This window comes from Globicephala melas, chromosome 11, assembly GCF_963455315.2.
Source record: "Globicephala melas chromosome 11, mGloMel1.2, whole genome shotgun sequence".
Lineage (NCBI taxonomy): Eukaryota > Metazoa > Chordata > Mammalia > Artiodactyla > Delphinidae > Globicephala > Globicephala melas.
This window is the reverse complement of record NC_083324.2, coordinates 12,249,487-12,268,083: the sequence shown is the minus strand read 5'-3', so window position 1 is coordinate 12,268,083 and position 18,597 is coordinate 12,249,487. Positions and strand designations below refer to the sequence as shown.

General features: G+C 39.6%; 1 protein-coding gene across 2 annotated transcripts in view; it reads left to right on the top strand.

Moving 5' to 3' along the window:
- Positions 1-9,715, top strand: part of LRRN1 (leucine rich repeat neuronal 1) — a 42,911-nt gene extending 33,196 nt beyond the window's left edge. For both annotated transcript variants that reach the window (XM_030867765.2, XM_060308170.1), the window contains one exon: positions 661-9,715. In XM_030867765.2, coding sequence (XP_030723625.1) covers positions 933-3,083 — 2,151 coding nt within the window. In that variant the 5' untranslated portion in view covers positions 661-932 and the 3' untranslated portion in view covers positions 3,084-9,715. The remainder of the gene's footprint in view (positions 1-660) is intronic.
- The last annotated feature ends 8,882 nt before the right edge of the window (positions 9,716-18,597 follow it).

Sequence of the window (18,597 nt, the reverse complement as noted above, 5' to 3'; positions counted from 1 at the left end):
ACAATTTTATTCAGTCAAGATCAGATGTGGCTATGAGAATACAAGAAAAACTGGTATTTTTCTTTTGTAGTTCTGTTAGATTAATTTTTTGCATAAGAATAATTAAGCTAGATCAGGTTTGGCTGAATATTTCTACAGAATGTACCATTTGGAAAAGAAAGAATTCCTAAAAACAAATGAAGTATTAATTAAAATATAAATAACTAAAAATGAACTTTGAATCTTTAATAAACTGGCTTTCATGTTTTGCTTTCATGAGGAATTACCTTTTGATTTTTTTGGAGCCATGAATATACGTAGTTTCTAAGTCACCTTTGTTTTTAAAGAAATGACATCTGTGGGCTTTTCTAAGTGTTTCTATTATGTGTGTGTGCGTGTGTGTGTATGTGTGTGTGAATGGGTGTGTATGTGCAATGTGTGTTTAATGTTTTTACCCAGTAATACAAGTGGACCCAATTTAATTGTAAATGTGAAGGAACACTAAAACTACTAAGTGTAATAATATATGAAAAGTATTCTACAGTTTAAAAGCTTTAGTTTCTTTGAACATTGTTATTAGATTTATAAGTGATTATGCCTTTTTAGTAGACAAAAGAAAAGCTATAATGTATTAGAAAGTATATGGAATAAACATAATATTTGTCCTAATCTAATTTTCAGGCACATCTCCAGACTGTGATTTGGCTGAAATAACTTATGCCACAGAGCTGTGCGCATGCCTGGAATTGAGAGACACAGGTAAAAGACTCCAAACTGTTTCCTGCCTTTCAAAAACTCCAGGAAACCATCCCCTCAGACTCTGGAATTCTGCACATCTCAACAGAGACCTTGCTTGAATGTTTACATTTTCTGCTTGCTGTCCTTCATACCGCTATACAGTGTTCACCTTTTGTTAACAATTATCAGGAGTCGAGCTTGCTCAGCAAGCCAGCATGGCTAGGATGAGCTTTGCTTTAGCAGTTTGCCGAATGGTGCTGAGCTTGCTGATGACTTCATTAACTGGGTCTTCCCTACAAAATAGCGAGTGTCCACAACTTTGTGTATGTGAAATTAGGCCCTGGTTTACCCCGCAGTCAACATACAGAGAAGCCACCACCGTTGATTGCAATGATCTCCGCTTAACGAGGATTCCCAGCAACCTTTCTAGTGACACTCAAGTGCTTCTCCTACAGAGCAATAACATCGCAAAGACCGTGGATGAGCTTCAGCAGCTCTTCAACCTGACTGAGCTAGATTTCTCCCAAAACAACTTTACAAATATTAAGGAGGTAGGGCTGGCAAACCTGACCCAGCTCACTACTCTGCATTTGGAGGAAAATCAGATTACGGAAATGAATGATTTTTGTCTGCAAGATCTCAGCAACCTTCAAGAACTCTACATCAACCATAACCAGATTAGCACTATTTCTGCTAATGCTTTTTCAGGCTTAAAAAATCTTTTAAGGCTCCACCTAAACTCCAACAGACTGAAAGTGATAGATAGCCGCTGGTTTGATTCAACACCCAACCTGGAAATTCTCATGATTGGGGAAAACCCCGTGATTGGAATTCTGGATATGAACTTCAAACCCCTCTCAAATTTGAGAAGCTTAGTTTTGGCAGGAATGTATCTCACTGATATTCCTGGAAATGCCTTGGTGGGCTTGGATAGCCTAGAGAGCCTGTCGTTTTATGATAACAAACTGGTCAAAGTCCCTCAACTTGCCCTGCAAAAAGTTCCAAATTTGAAATTCTTAGACCTCAACAAAAACCCCATCCACAAAATCCAGGAAGGGGACTTCAAAAATATGCTCCGGTTAAAAGAACTGGGAATCAACAATATGGGGGAACTTGTCTCTGTGGACCGCTATGCCCTGGATAACTTGCCTGAACTCACAAAGTTAGAAGCCACCAATAACCCCAAATTATCTTACATCCACCGCTTGGCTTTTCGAAGTGTCCCTGCCCTAGAAAGCTTGATGTTGAACAACAATGCCTTGAATGCCGTTTACCAGAAGACAGTAGAATCCCTTCCTAATCTGCGTGAGATCAGTATCCACAGCAATCCCCTGAGGTGTGACTGTGTTATCCACTGGATTAATTCCAACAAGACAAGCATCCGCTTCATGGAGCCCTTATCCATGTTCTGTGCCATGCCGCCTGAATATAGAGGGCAGCAGGTGAAGGAAGTTTTAATTCAGGATTCAGGTGAACAGTGCCTCCCAATGATATCTCATGACACATTCCCAAATCATTTAAACATGGATACTGGCACAACAGTTCTCCTAGACTGTCGGGCCATGGCCGAGCCAGAACCTGAAATTTACTGGGTCACTCCCCTTGGAAATAAGATAACTGTGGAAACGCTTTCAGATAAATACAAACTAAGTAGTGAAGGTACATTGGAAATATCTAACATACAAACTGAAGAGTCAGGAAGATACACCTGTGTTGCCCAGAATGTTGAAGGGGCAGACACTCGAGTGGTGACAATTAAGGTTAATGGAACCCTTCTGGATGGTACCCAGGTGCTGAAAATATATGTCAAGCAGACAGAATCTCATTCCATTTTAGTGTCCTGGAAAGTTAATTCCAATGTCATGACGTCAAACTTAAAATGGTCATCTGCCACCATGAAGATTGACAATCCCCACATAACATATACTGCCAGGGTCCCGGTAGATGTTCACGAATACAACCTAACACACCTGCAGCCTTCCACAGATTATGAAGTGTGTCTCACAGTGTCCAATATTCATCAGCAGACTCAAAAGTCATGTGTTAATGTCACAACCAAAAATGCTGCCTTTGCGTTGGACATTTCTGATCAAGAAACCAGTACAGCCCTTGCTGCAGTTATGGGGTCCATGTTTGCCGTCATTAGCCTTGCATCCATTGCTGTGTACATTGCCAAAAGATTTAAGAGGAAAAACTACCACCATTCATTAAAAAAGTATATGCAAAAAACCTCTTCAATCCCACTAAATGAGCTGTACCCACCACTCATTAACCTCTGGGAAGGTGACAGCGAGAAAGACAAAGATGGTACTGCAGACACCAAGCCAACCCAAGTTGACACCTCCAGAAGCTATTACATGTGGTAACTCAGTGGATATTTTGCTTCTGGTAGTAAGGAGCACAAAGACGTTTTTGCTTTATTCTGCAAAAGTAACAAGTTGAAGACTTTTGTATTTTTGACTTTGCTAGTTTGTGGCAGAGTGGAGAGGATGGGTGGATATTTCAAATTTTTTTAGTATAGCGTATCGCAAGGGTTTGACACAGCTGGCAGCGTCTCTAGGCTTCCAGTTTGTGTTTGGTTTTTATTCTCATCATTATTATGATTTTGTTTTATTTGTTGTGCTAAACTCAATAATGCTGTTCTGACTAAATGCTAAATAAAATGATTAATGACAGGTTGGGGTTCCCCTGTGCTTTTACCAGTAGCATGACCCCTTCTTCTGAAGCCATGAGCAGACAGTACCATGTCCTCCAAAAAGCTAACACACAGTTGTGAAGCAGCATTGAACTTTTTGTAGCAATTTGGTCTACAGACTTGTAACTGGAGAAGCTAAGGCTAGACTTGTTACCTTTGTTGAATGATGTTAGTTGACTGTACTGTAATGTTGTATCAACTGAATTGAATGTTTGCTTTTGAACAACGACTTTTTTTTTTGTAATAGTTAAAAGGCTTAGAACAAGCTAACAGGCAATAGAAATATGTATATCAGATTTTTTAATGTAACTAACTACATGTTAATTGTTACCTTATTCTTTTTATCTTTAGTAGACACTTTTAAAAGACAATAATTTTGTTGTGTTTAACTCACCAACATGTGGTGTATAATGAAGACAGAACTATATAATAAATTAGTTTTGTTCTGATTTTTTTAGAACACTTGCAATAATGTATCATTTATAGTTCTTTCTAGTTGCAGTGGTGATATTTTTCACATTCTCCAAAACAACCACCAAAATAAATTACCTATATAGCATGTTGCTTTTTAAAACTAGGCCCTAAAAAGTTTTGAATTCTTTTTCTAAGGGAAGAAATAAATATTTTAATGAAGATATTTTACTGAATAGGATTTCTATATTTTAAATATTACTGACCAGACCTAATGGAAGGAAAAGTTCATTTGAAGAAAAAAGGTATATTACTGTATCCCACGTATAGCTAAACATGGTAAAAGAGATATATACATTGGATATGTCACATTCCTTTTCTGTAAGGGTCTTGTTAAAATTTGATTTTTTTTTTTAGTAGTATCATATTCCCCATCAAAGTCTAAATCATGCTGCTATGTAATATTCCAAAATGTATTACATGTTATTCCTCTTTTAACAGCTGTCATTACGCCTAGATCCATATTAGTCCACATATCAGTGGGGGGATATCTGCTCAGACAAGTAAATGATTAATAGAAAACAGAACAACTTCTCTACAGTTGGCATTTTTCATCCAAATAATATACAGAAACAGTTTTGCAGAATTAAGTGTTTCACGGGTAATGTGTGTGAAATTTACAACAGAAGGAGCTAGATTTAGGTAGGATCCCAGTTCCACAAAGTGGGGGAGGGGGAAGATTTAAAGGTATAGGTGGAGGAAAAAGGACCCACTTGAAAATGCAGGTTGATAAAGCAGAGAAACTTTTTTAAAAGGCTGCTCTAGATGGCACCTGCTTCCACTGACATGCTATCACACCAGGAACGATGAAATTGTAAAAAGGGACTGAGAGCAAGCAGGTGCCAGCTGAGCAAAGGCAAGGAAAAGGGAGAAAGAAAGCGCAGGCAAGGAAGGATGAAGGATTTCTTTCTTGGTAAAATTCCTTGTTTCATGAATCACTTAGGAAAAAAATCGTCACCTTCCTTCCCATTTCTAAGGTGGAGAAAAGAACTTCAAATGCTGAAGCAAGTAAGCTGCACAGGAAAACAATGAGTGTCTGAACCAGGAGCATCTTTGTCCACAGCCTACATTTGTTGACAGAAAAACCTAGGCCCAGGGAGGAACTGTTAACTTGCCCCGGTCAGACTCCTGCCCATTGAGAACTCTGCCCTCCCTCTATTGCTCTGGGTCCAGCAGCCTTCTAGGTTGCTGTGCAGAGCTTATCTTTTTCAGTTCTCAACAACTGTTGGTGCCCTTGCTCCAAAAATGCACTATATCCTCAAGGTCTCATTTCTTCAGGACATATTTTAGCACAAGGGCAGAGCAGAGGGTCAGGAAAACTTCTGCATTGTGGGTATTGCCAAGTACATGTGGGAAACATCAAGAATTAGAGATGCCTTGGATGCAGCCTTGGGCAGGGGTCAGAGTGGGGGTGGGGGTTCCTGTTGGGGATTCTTGTCTTCAAATATCTACAGAGAGTAGTGGACTATCGAAGAAAAACAGTGAAAGGGGAATGACACCAAAGCATTAGGCCCAGAGCAGGGAGGAGGCATTGTTTATCCCATAAAGCAATGATTTGAACCTGGCACATAATCAACACTCAAATATTAGTGGAATAAATGAAAACAAAAGACAACCACCATTTCTCTATCCTGGATATATAGCAGTCACCAGGAAATCCAAGTGTTTTTTTGCCAACTACCTTTTCCCAGGCCACTTTGGGGGGAAAAATATCCCTTTTATTCCTCCTCCAATAAAATATTTGAGCTTCTTTTTCCTTGTCCGTGCTACCTGGTTTGGTTTTCAGTTGATAGAAAGCAAAATGGCATCCCTAGCCAAGTATTTCCTCATTTGTACTTAATTTAATTTGATAAGTTCGACAGCCAGTAAAATTAGACATCAAACTAGGTCCTGATTGGTAATGGAGGTTATGTCACCTTTTCCAATGAAGTGACTATTATAGGTCACTTTCTAATTTCATATTTTCCCTTTTGCTTCGGGCTGCCCTCAGGGCATATAATGTATCTCTAACCTGATTTTACAAGGTTATTTCTGGATCAGCTTCTTAAAACAGGCATTCCCAAATTTGCCTGTTTAATTAATGAGAACCTGAACTGATGCCATGAATATAAAAACAAATGCAATGTTTGATTATCAAATTTTCTAATTTGGCTGTGTGATTGACAAAAAGGAGTCATCTCCATTCTTTCACAAACAAACAATACTGAAGTCCATTATTTTCTCTCATGTGGTTTTCTATTTATTCATTCCTTTATTTGCCAAGGACACCACAATCAGTCCTTTACTTGGTGTTTGCTTCCTCTCTCTGTCTTCATCTTCCAGGGCATTTTCTTTTCTTCATTACTGGAAAAAAACATTACACACCCCTAACACTTTGCTGGGAAAACCATGCTGTCTGCCTTTCTATTCACTGATAGGGGGATTTTAACTATTTCTGATGCATTCTAACTACAACCGAAAATGCTTTCTTCACCTCAGTTCTTTCACTCTCACCCTGCTTGCAAATAGAGTTTTTTTTTATTATTCATAAGGGATTACTTGGAGGAAAAATGTTTCTTAGAAGATGAATTTGAGAGTCATCATCCATCCAGAGCTCTGGAATGACTTTGGCATAGAATCCCTGCACGACTTGATCTAATCTGGTGTGGGCATGATTCCTCAGTCCTCCCCCCCTCCCCCCTTTGCAGTAATACTAGCACCAGCTCCTTCTCTCTGTACTCCAAGTCAGGAACTTAGCGTATATGGTAAGAATAAGGAGATGGCAAGGGGACTCATTATTTTTGTACCTGCTGGTTCAGCATTGCCCAGCACACCTTAACAGAGCTAAATGGGTTTCTTGTATTGTAGAACTCCTCAGAGACTTGATGGTACTAATATAAATTACATAGCATTTCCCACAGCTGTTTGACCATTAGTATATTTCAGGCTACTATTCTGTACTACAGATCCTGAGAAACTGAGGATTTAATTTAATCTCCAAAACAGTCCTGATAAATTGGCTATTATTCTTCGCAATTTACAGAAAAGAGGACCAAGGCCCATAGGAGTAATCATTTGGTGACACCGTACATTTCTGTAAGTGGGTGATCATGATGGGGCCCGTCACTTCCAGTTTCCTCTCCATCCATCCAGCACCCTTCTAAGGTGGAGGTGGGAGTATCTATAGAAGGTGAGAGGCTGGAGGTCACAGAGCACCTGGGGAAAGCAGAGTAAGTACATACAGGAGAACCCATGGGAGATAACACTGAAAACTTTCTCTATGTCTTAATGTTCTTCTCTCTTCCCCTTTAAAGATTTATGTGCTGGGAAGTTCTAAACTACCCATCAAAACTGTGTTCACATCAGGCTAAATTTTAATTCTAACCTTCAGTTCTCCTATACTCTCCTCTCTGTTACCTGCTCAGAAAATCTGAAAGATTTTGTGGAGGAAATGCCAAGCTCATTCTTTCCTTAGCAGTAAAATCATGGAAGGCGTATGTAAAATTAGTAACAAACTCAACGTTTAGCTCCAAAGCTTAAAGGGGGAAATGTGAAATTCATATAACTGGGCAGTTGCAATGGTGTATATGACATACCTGGAAACAAATGGCTTTTGTACAATCACCAAGTTTGTGGAGTTGGTGGGATATTTTTATTCAGGGTTCTCTCTGTTCCCCAGAAAAAAATTCTATCCAGAGGCCGTAAGACATTAAAAGGATGCCTTTCTTTTTTTTTTAAATAAATGTGATAGCCCTCCTGACATACTCCAATTTTGTCAGTTACATTCTACTTAATATGAAGCAAAACCAGTTTCACTCACTTCATGAAAGTAGCTCTGGGTGCACAGTGGGTCAGACCATGCAGTCCTCTCCTTTCCACCTTGCCTCCCTCCCTCTCTCCCATAAGATTAAACTGACAAGGTAAATTTCAGCCTGGGCCCTGACAAAATGGTCATGAATTCCTAATGGGGGGCTGCCCTGAATTACGTAGCATTTTAATGGGAATTGGGTATATTAGTAAGACAGTCTGCACCGCAGCCTGTCTTACTAACATAAACAAGACAGGGTGGTCCTGGAGGGAAGAAAAACAAATTTACAGTGGTGACTTATGAAAGAAAAAGGAGGGAGAAACATTCTTTGTGTACATAGCCCTCTGCTAGGAACTTCACATAGATCATTTACATTTAATCCTTTTAATTGACCCGCCTACCCCAGGGAGTGGGTACAGGGCAGGTACCATTGTCCCTCCATTAGAGAGGAGAAAAATGAATACTCAGCCTCAGAGATGCAAGCAATTTACCTGAAATCACACAGCTTGTAAAATGCAGAACTTAAACTTGAGGTCTATATGCATAAAACTTATTGTTTTTCCATTATAAAATGGTCTGCAGGCTAAATCTGGACCAGGAGTGTAGAACACAGAGCCCAAAAGCCAATTTGGCACTTGAGATAGAAGGAAAAATGGAGCAAAGAGAGGCACTGCCCAGAAGTGAGAACTCAGAGTACAGGGGTCTAATTTAAGACCCAAACCTGAGATCAATATACGGAAATAATACTAAGTCAGAGAGAGGAAAAAGTAAAGGACTATTTGTGATAACAAATACATGCAAGCAAATGGAAGACACTGAAGCTGAAGAAGAAAAAAACAGTTTAAAAAAAGGAGGAGGGTAGTCTGGGTAGGGGTGGAACTCAGAGTATGGTTATTTCTATGAAATAGGTATATCATTTTTTTACATGGAGAAACTGAGCCTCAGTTCATCAGTCCTAATTCGAAGTCAAATCTTGAAGCCAAGATTTCAACCCTGGCTGTCAGACTCTAAGGCCCAAGACTAACCACTAAACTGTTCTGTAGCTAAAAGGCACCCAGAGGACTGGGCTGGCCATCTCATTTGCTTGATTGATTTAGTTCTTCCCCGAGAGCAGCAAGAAAAAGGGTAGGTTTCATGACCTTGTAAGGATCTTGCAAGGACCTTCCTACAAAAGGTGTATAAACCTGGGATTAATGCCACAGTCTTTGGTGGGGAGCAAAATTCTGCCTCAGTCTTTTTCTTTTGTAACCATTAAGGTCAGCCTCACATTTTAATCATTTCTCTGATCTGTTTTACACCACATCACCCAGAGCAAAGACTTGTTCTGGTTCTCAGTGTAATCTAATCTTAACTTTCCTGTAAATCATTCCAGCGGACCAGTGTGTGTGTATGGGAGGAGGGTGGAGGTGGAGGAGGTTTTCAGGAGGATAAACTCCCTGGGGTACCTTTAAGTGAAGAGTTTTTATGCCATATCTTTGTGATCTCAATAGCCCTTCATTTTAAAATATATTGCTTTCTATCTTATAAGAAGCAAATTGGTTTAAATACCTCCTACTCTACTGATAAAACTATGAAAAAAAGGCCACTATGAATATTAACTAAAAATGTATGCTCCTGTATTACTTTTCCTCTTGTTAGAATATCACACATAACAATGCTCTATTTCACCAAATTTTATTCTAACTGGCTTTGGTGTACCCCTGCCATCATAAGATAGTTCATATCTGCCATTCATTTTTAAATGTTATTTTTTTCTTCGATTATGACACTAATATATGTTCACTATAGACAATCTGGAGAAAAATAGTAAGAAAAAATAGTGTTTATCAAAATAACCAAGTGAGATTTTGGTGTACTTTCTTCTAGCCTTTTTTCCCTCTGTGTGTATATTTATATATGTATATATACAATAATTATAAAATATACATATTTATGAATATAGAATTAGAACCCTGATATATATGATTTTGTATACTGGTTTTTTTTTTCTTCATGCAAAAAATAAGCATCTTCTCATATTATTTATTAAATTCTCTTGGAAAGCCTGTTGTTAAAGTCTGTATAATCATATGGGTATCCAGTGATTGAAAAATTCCTTCCTTTGGGGGTACTTTTCTTCTACTACATCAAGCACTAGGGGCATAAAAATAAGCATCCCATGCCCATGCTCTCCAGCGCACAGTCACAAAGAAAGATGAACATCCACATAAGTGATCACCCAGTATAAGAGCTGTCACCAAGAGGATGAAATCGTGGCATGAAAGCACAGGAAAAAGAACCCTGGTCAACTGGGGAGCTCAAACTTCAAATCTTACTACCTAAGCTCAGAATTAAAAGATGAGGTGAGGGACTTCCCTGGTGGCGCAGTGGTTAAGAATGCACCTGCCAAGGCAGGGAACACGGGTTCGAGCCCTGGTCCGGGAAGATCCCACATGCCGCGGAGCAACTAAGCCCGGGTGCCACAACTACTGAGCCTGCTCTCTAGAGCCCGCGAACCACAACTACTGAAGCCCGCATGCTTAGAGCCCGTGCTCCTCAACAAGAGAAGCCACCGCAATGTGAAGCCCGGGCACCGCAACTAAGAGTAGCCCCCTCTCGCCGCAACCAGAGAAAGACTGCACAGCAACGAAGACTCAACACAGCCAAAAATAAATAAATAACTTTATAAATTTATTTAAAAAAAAATGATGAGGTGAGCATTCAAGGAGCCAACATTCAGAGGGAGGGTGTTCTGGGTGAAAGAAGCAAGTCCCTGTGATCATGGAACTTCCGATGACATGGAAGAAGGCTTCTCAGAGGAGCTGGGGATTCTGGAGGCATTCTGGCCATGAGGAAAGGGCTACTAAAAATACAGAGTAACTAAATAGGAAGCTGAGGCAGGAGGAAAGTTTTTGTGCAGAGATGAGAAGGTGAGGCTGAGTAATACAAGGGGGCTATGGGCCCCAGAAGGAGCTTTGCTCCCAATTTAATTTCTTTCAGCCATTCCACATAATCCCTGGAGGAGTTCCTTCCTGGTGAGATAAGAGAAGCTTGCAAGAGCAACTTGATAAACCTCCCAAGCCCTGGGGCTTCAATGTGGGATCTCAACTGCAGAAATACAAAAAACCCAAGCATTAAACAAATGAGAGATTGCCCTAATTGCATATGTCTACCCATCAGTGGCCTGCAGTTAGTTCAGGTTTCCTTTGGGGATTGTGGTGTCAAGGAAATAGGAAGTGCGTGTTTGGAAAATGGAAACTGATTATGTGAGATCTTAAAGCACAAAAATTCTCTGTTCAACTTACTCCTTACCCACTAAACACAAATATTTCTGGTTCTCTTGTTTAGAAAAAAACCTGATTTTTTAACGTAAGAAACTAGGCCTTGGGCTGGGAATAGCAATAAAGAACAAGCCATACTTTGACACATCTACCTGCAGGCTCACACACTGCACCCCTCTTTGTTCCCCAAGTAAAAGAGGTCAAAAACACTGTAGTGTAACCTAATACAAAATACTTCTGAATCTAGAATCCATTCATATGGGATTTCCTTTGGATTCTTAATGTGATTAATTCCTGAGAATAGAAATTCATGACAGCAAGAAGAGTTTGGTAGAGAAGTTTCATTTTCCTAATTCTGCTCTTAATAAGTATATTAGTGGGACATAATATTTAGTAGTGTTTTTTTCATTGGGAGATTTTTCCAAGCCTATTTTCACATTCCCTCAACTCACCCTCTGAATTATTGGTCTTTCTCTGGAGAAAGATTCAAATAACCATTCTACAGATATCTTCATTCCAATCCGTTTTCCCCAGACAACGTAAGTTATAGTTATCTTCCCATTAGGTACATACATTGAGACAAGCAGTTTTGTAGACAGTGAAAAACACTGGGCAGTCCTAAAGTCAATAGCAGTTTGTTGAATGAGTGAATTCATTCACAATTTTGACTTCGGAGTGAAAAATACGTTTTTGCTAGGAGCAGATTCCTCTTCCTAGTTAGCTTTTGTTTTGGCTGGTAATAGATTTTTGGACTGCTGCAGGGAGCAAGATGGCATTTGGTTGATTTGGGGAACAGACTGCATTTCTTGTATTTTCTATTTTTCTTCTGTATTGAGGACTGGGAAACGTTGCCTTAACTTCAATCCAAGTTTCTGGATATCATGCAACGTAGGACATCTGCTTGAGCTGAGCCACTTTTGGTGACCCAGGATTGTTGCGATTTCCTGAACACACCACACAACAGCTTACAATGTCTGGGCATTATAGCTAGCAACTGTCAGTGGCTTTGGTAGCCTCGAGTACTCCCCATGCAGATGAGTACATATGCTATATAGTTCAGTGGAGTACACCTTCCCAATTCCCAAACTCTGGAAGCCTTAGTCAAAATAGCATAGCCACCTTTTTGTTTCTGTTTTTGTTTTTCCCACAAAGCCTTGTGCTTTGCAGACAAGCAGAAATTCATATACAATCTCCCTCAGGTTTCACAACTGCCAATAGGCAGGCTGGGGAAGAGTTTTGTTAAGAGTAATGCCACTAGGGGAGAAATGGAAAGAAAGCCATGCAATGCAATGACTGTAGAAATGCCAAACAATGGGGACAATGTAGACAGAAAACTGCTTAGGGGCAGAGTGCAGAGAGACAACCACCTCCCTAAAAGCTCTGTACCATGCAACCATGGTAGAAGCAGAGAAAGGACAAAGTTTGCTGGAAAAGAGCCTCTTAAATTGATCTTTTGTGAATCCGTCTCCTTTTCCCCTCTTTTTTCTCATTTTCTCTAAGCAAAGCACTCTGACATTTCTACAATCACTCCTAGCCCCTCTCTCACTTGGGTTTTCTCCTGGGGAGTGAAGAGAACTTCTAGTTGGACCTAGAAGAGTAGAGGCGGGGTCCTAGTCATTAAGTTATCTTTTAAATTGTGAGACGGGGAAAGATACCAACTTGGGCAAATCTCCCCATCCAGTGAGTAGAGAAACTGAAACAAGAACCACGGTCTCCTGAATTTCAGAAACAGGCAAACTTAGGCTTCCCCCGCAAATTTTCCCACCTTGCGTCAAAAAGATAATTGTATCAGGCTTATTTCATTTAGTCTGTCAAGGACAAATAATCTGTGGTCATATAGTGTTCTGGTTATGAAAGTGCTGCTTTTAACTCCTACAATATAGGTGGGAAATTCCTTTCTGTTTTTAACCTCAACACCTTGCCCATATCAACTGCGCTGAGCAAAACCACAGGTAGCACCCCCGCTCCAAGGCCAATTCTATTCTTGAAAAGAAGCATTTTTTTCAAAATATAGGGGACTTCATCTTTTTTTTCTACCATCTTGCGAAGGAAGATGACGACAGAAATAATCCATCATAATCTGTTCAAATAACAAAGCACTCTGTTTCCCATGCAATCACTTTTAACCTGGATCATGAGTGAAAATGGTAGCTATCACAGAGAAGAGACCTATGAATCTGAAAAGATTCAGCTCTCACCTATAGAATCCCCAAAACCAACCTAAATTCATGAGCCATAAAATATATCTGACATGTCACCAAATCCTCCCCAGGCTCAAAGTTCAAAGGGTCTTCGAACCTCACTATACACACACCTAAATTTCAAATTTAGGATGAAATGCGGTCTTCTGATGGAATGATACACATGGTAGCCATAGAGAGTTCCTTTCACTCCACACAGATCCTTTCCCTGAATAAATATTGAGCATCTACTGTGTGCTGGACATAATCACAGGGTAGTTGCATTTACCAGTTAAGGCCAAGCAGCATGCTAGGGAGGACTGACGTTACCTCAGAGATGCAGGGGAAAGGAAGAAACACGCTCCAGATCTCAGTCACCAAAAGGGAGTCCAGAAGCGCATCCTTGATTCAAGCGGCTGCCACTTTGACCTCAGAAAAAAATGACAACGGGATTTAAAGAAAGGAGAGGACACTTAGAAGTGTGGGGAGCAGGAAAGGAGGAATTACTTTTGTGGAAGCAGTTAGACAGGAGGCAACACTGTGAGAGGGCATCAGAGAACGAAGAACATTTGAACTCGGGAAAGGGGGAAGGAGTGAGGAAAAGCATGAGGCAAAAGAAGTCTGAAAGAAAATGTAAATTATGGGGTACTTGCAATAGTGCTTGCAGCAGTAATTAGTTCCATTTGCTGGATCAGGGGAGAGAGGTGGTAAAAATAACAATCTTTTATTGAGCCTTTACAATGTTGTATGCATAAAAGTGTGCATTTTATATGCATAATTTTAATTAATCTTCAAAACAACCCCCAGGAGATAGGTTCCATTGTTTGCTCCATGAGAAAATAGGAGGTTTGGAAAGATTAAGCAATTTGCCCGAGGTCATCCAAGAGGCAGAATCAGATATTTAATCCCAGAATCTATGCTCATAAACAACACTATTCTAGAATTTGATTGTAAGAAAACTTAAGTGCGGAGTGAATCCTGAAGACTTTATCTACAAGTGTTGGGGAGCTGGTGAAGGGTTTTGAACAATAACACAATCAATGTCATTCTTCAGGAAGGCAAAGAGACCCAAATAAATGTCCAAAATACACACAAAAAAGACCTCCTAGAATTTATACAGAGAGTAAAAAAAAGTACAGCTTTCAAGAACAAAGGCTCTTTCCCAACCTCAACTACCATTAAGGAATTGAAGCAGTCAGCGAGTCTCCACCCTTCCCCACCCCCATTTCACGCATAGCTCCAGGTCATCAGACTTTGGGCACCAGAACAAAGGAGGCTGGAGGGACAGGTGACTCAAATCCTCACAGGTGGTTGATGGAAGGTTCAACACACAAATTGCCTCACCTTTTAAAGCTGTATAGAAACAAAAATCAATCACCTATAGAGGTGGTACACAGGTTGGAGATTATCTAGGGCAAATGATTAATCTCAGTGTGTATCCCTACTACCCCCTCACCCCATTTCTGCCTCAGTAGTATGAACTGTTTGGCTTTTCAAAACTGACAAAAAAAAAAAAAGGGTGCACTTTTTACAGCAACTTAACACGACAAAATGTGTGTTAAGAATTTCTTCATCAGAAAAATAAAAGAGATAAACAAATTACTTTTCAAACTTAAAAAGAATCTATTGATACTTGGTGAATTACCCATTTCAGTGCTACCAGATACATATGCTAAAGCTCCTTAAGAAGTTCCCATTGATATAGGAGAGACCCACATGTTTGGTATCATGTGTCAACTTATTTATTTCTTCTCTATAATTGGTATCTTTAAAATCACTTTCATGGGAAACTGCCTATTCAGTTATTGGAATTTGAAATCTCATGGGCAGTTATCTTGGCATCTTGGCATATGTGGTGAAATACTGTCATAAAGGAACAGGAAGATTAGATCATGGGTTATATAATTCATTCATTCATCACTAAATAAATCTTTATTGAGCCCCTACTATCTGTCAGGCACTGTGCTGGGTGCTGGGGACACAAGAAGAACAAAGCATATTTGGTTCCTGCCCCCCTTGAACTTTTATGTTCTTGACGGGCAACCAGAGATAAATAAGTTAAATAATTAGTCAATAATTTCAGCTTATGATAAGTGTTTTAAAGAAAATGAAAGTACTGAATAAAAATAACTGGTGTGGGAGAAAGAGGGCGGTCTGTTCCTTTCCCTCAGCATGGCTACCTACAGTACATTGTAGATCCTGCTAATATGAGAAGACTTAATACCCTGGGTGCTGGCATTATAGCAGGAGCTGACTGTACTCTGATGAGGATGCTTTGTTACTGAAATATCTCCCTAGCAAAGGATGCACAGCAGTTTTCAAATGGCATTTCCATTCATCACTGCAGCACTTCTGAGAGGCAGGAGAGAGATTCAAGCCTCATTACCTCTATTTAAAAAAAAGAGGAAGGGCAATGACTAGAGAACTACCCCCAGCCAAATACCAAGGAGCAGAGCAGCTGTAGGGTTGATTCAGTGACAGCTCAACTCCCCTGTTCCTAGCTGTTTCCACTAGTCTGTTCATTCTCTCCTTCAGTGTAAGTTAGGAACTCACACATGCCTGGAGGTTTTGGAAATAAACCAGCTCAAACTATAACTCAGAAAAAAGGGCTAATTTGTTACACCAAGAAAATTGTTCCCAGTAGTCATTAATATGAAATTTGATTACCTAAACTTATAAAATATCCTATGTGAGAAATGTAATAAGTGGAATCACAGACTGAATAATTTTCTTGAATATTTTGCCTGGCTTTTTCCCTCCTTCACAATAACAACAACAAACAAATAATAACCTTCCACTGGAAATTTCTTTGATGTCATAGTTGCCACATCAAGTGGAATGTATTATAAGGCAAAGTCATTATGAACCATACCCAGAAGAAAAGATTCAGTTATTCAAACATCCAAAGGACATTAGAGAATCATAAATGAGTGTTCTGGAAGGGATGAAGAAGAATCAAAGAACAGCTAAAATCTTTAACATTCCAGACACGGTTTGAAGCCAAGAAAAGTAAAATGACTTAGCAAAGGTCACACAACTACTGAACCAGAACTCAAATTTCAGTTTCTTGATTCTCAATCCAGTGCTCTGTTGCAGGTATTAGAAACTCTACTCAACAGTCAACATATCTCTGGGACACAGTGAAGACAGAAACAGTGTGGCTTAAGAAAGCCGAGGACATTTTATTTATCTCATAATGTCAACACAGCAACCTGTAGGTAAGCAGGGCAATGACTCAATGACTAAAATGCCTTATACTTTTCACCTTTTTAAATTTTTGCCATACTTAAGATATAGACAAAACCTGCGAGAATAGTACTGAAAAATTCCCGGATACCTTTTACCCAGATCCTCCAAATGATAACATTTTACTACATTTGTTTCATTCTCTCTGTCTCTCTCTTCTGAACTGTTTGTTTCTTATATGATGTTCCTTCATCCTTAAATAAGTCACTGTGCATTTCTCAAAAATAAGAAAATTCTCTTAAGTATTCTAAGCATAAAAAATAAGAATATTCTTGTACATGACCACAGTACAATTTATAAAATCAGGGCCATTGATATTGATAAAATACTATTATCTAATCTAAAGCCCTTATTCAAATTTTTTTTCAGTTGCCTTAATAATGTTCTTAATAGTAAAATAAAAACTCAAGATCATGTATTTCTTTTAGTTTTCATGTATTTTTAGTCTCCTTTATTCTGGAATAGTTATAGTTCTTGAATCTTCCTTTGTATTTCATGACATCGACATTTTTTAAGAGGACAGGCCAGTTGTTTTATAGAGTGTTCCTCAATTTGGTTCTGTCACTTTTTTTCATGATTAGATTCAAGTTATGCCCTTGTGGCAGGAATACACTGAGATTCTCTCAGTGCCTCACATTGGAAAGCAGATGATATGTCCCATTGACCAATTAGATAATTTGCTTAAGGTGATGGCTACCAGATTTCTCCACCGTCAAGCTATACTCTTTTACCCTTTGTAATGTCCTTGTAGGGAAATACTTTGAGACTACGTAAACTCCTGTTATTCCCAAATTTTTACCCCCTGGTTTTAGTATCCATTGAACTTTCTTGCTTGAATCAGCTATTATTATGATGTTTGCCAAATAATGATTTTATGATTCTATCCTCCCTTCTTCATTTATTAGTTGGATTTGACTGTAGGAAGAACTTTCCCTTCTTATTTATCTGTTTGTTGTTTCTTTATCAGTGGACTCATGGATCTTTACTTTATTCAATAGGTAGTAATCCTTTATAATCATTATTTACTGTCTCAATTTGGCTATTGGGAGTTCCTTCAAGCTGGCTCCTGTGTCCGTTTGACCTACTCCCATAATTTTTTTAATATAAATTTATTTATTTTATTTATTTATTTTTGGCTGTGTTGGGTCTTCATTGCTGTGGGCGGGCTTTCTCTAGTTGCAGCGAGCAGGGGCTACTCTTCGTTGCAGTGCACGGGCTTCTCATTGCGGTGGCTTCTCTTGTTGTGGAGCACGGGCTTTAGGTGCACGGGCTTCAGTAGTTGCGGCACGCAGGCTCAGTAGTTGTGGCTCACAGGCTCTACAGCACAAGCTCAGTAGTTGTGGCTCATGGGCTTAGTTGCTCCGCGGCATGTGGGATCTTCCCGGACCAGGGCTCGAACCCGTGTCCCCTGCATTGGCGGGTGGATTCTCTACCACTGTGCCACCAGGGAAGCCCCTACTCCCATCATTTTTTGAGTACTCAAAGAAATTCACTCTTCTAAGGGTTTAAAGATATTAAGCAATTGAGCTGTAAGAAGCAGACCCTGAAGCAGGACAGGAATAAAGACACAGATGTAGAGAATGGACTTGAGGACACAGGGAGGGAGAAGGATAAGCTGGGACGAAGTGAGAGAGTAGCAATGACATATATACACTACCAGATGTAAAACAGATAGCTAGTGGGAAGCAGCCTCATAGCACAGGGAGATCAGCTGGGTGCTTTGTGACCACCTAGAGGGGTGGGATAGGGAGGGTGGGAGGGAGACGCAAGAGGGAGGGGATATGGGGATATACGTATATGTGTATAGCTGATTCACTTTGTTATACAGCAGAAACTAACACAGCATTGTAAAGCAATTATACTCCAATAAAGACGTTAAAAAAAAAAAAAAGAAGTAGACCCTGAGATTTGAATGGAAGTACAGATCTTCCTTGACTTGTAATGGGGTTACGTCCCCATAGATCCATCGTAGGTTGAAAATATCGTTAAGTAGAAAGTGCACTTTATATACCTAACCTACCGAACATCATAGCTTTGCCTAGCCTACTTTCAGCATGTTCTGAACATTAGCCTACAGTTGGGCAAAATTATCTAACATAAAGCCTATTTTATAATAAAGTATTGAAAATCTTCTGTAATGTAATGAATACTATCTTGAAAGTGAAAAACAGAATGTTTGAGTACAGAATGCTTGTAAGCGTATTGGTTGTTTACCCTTGTGATTGTGTGGCTGACCAGGAG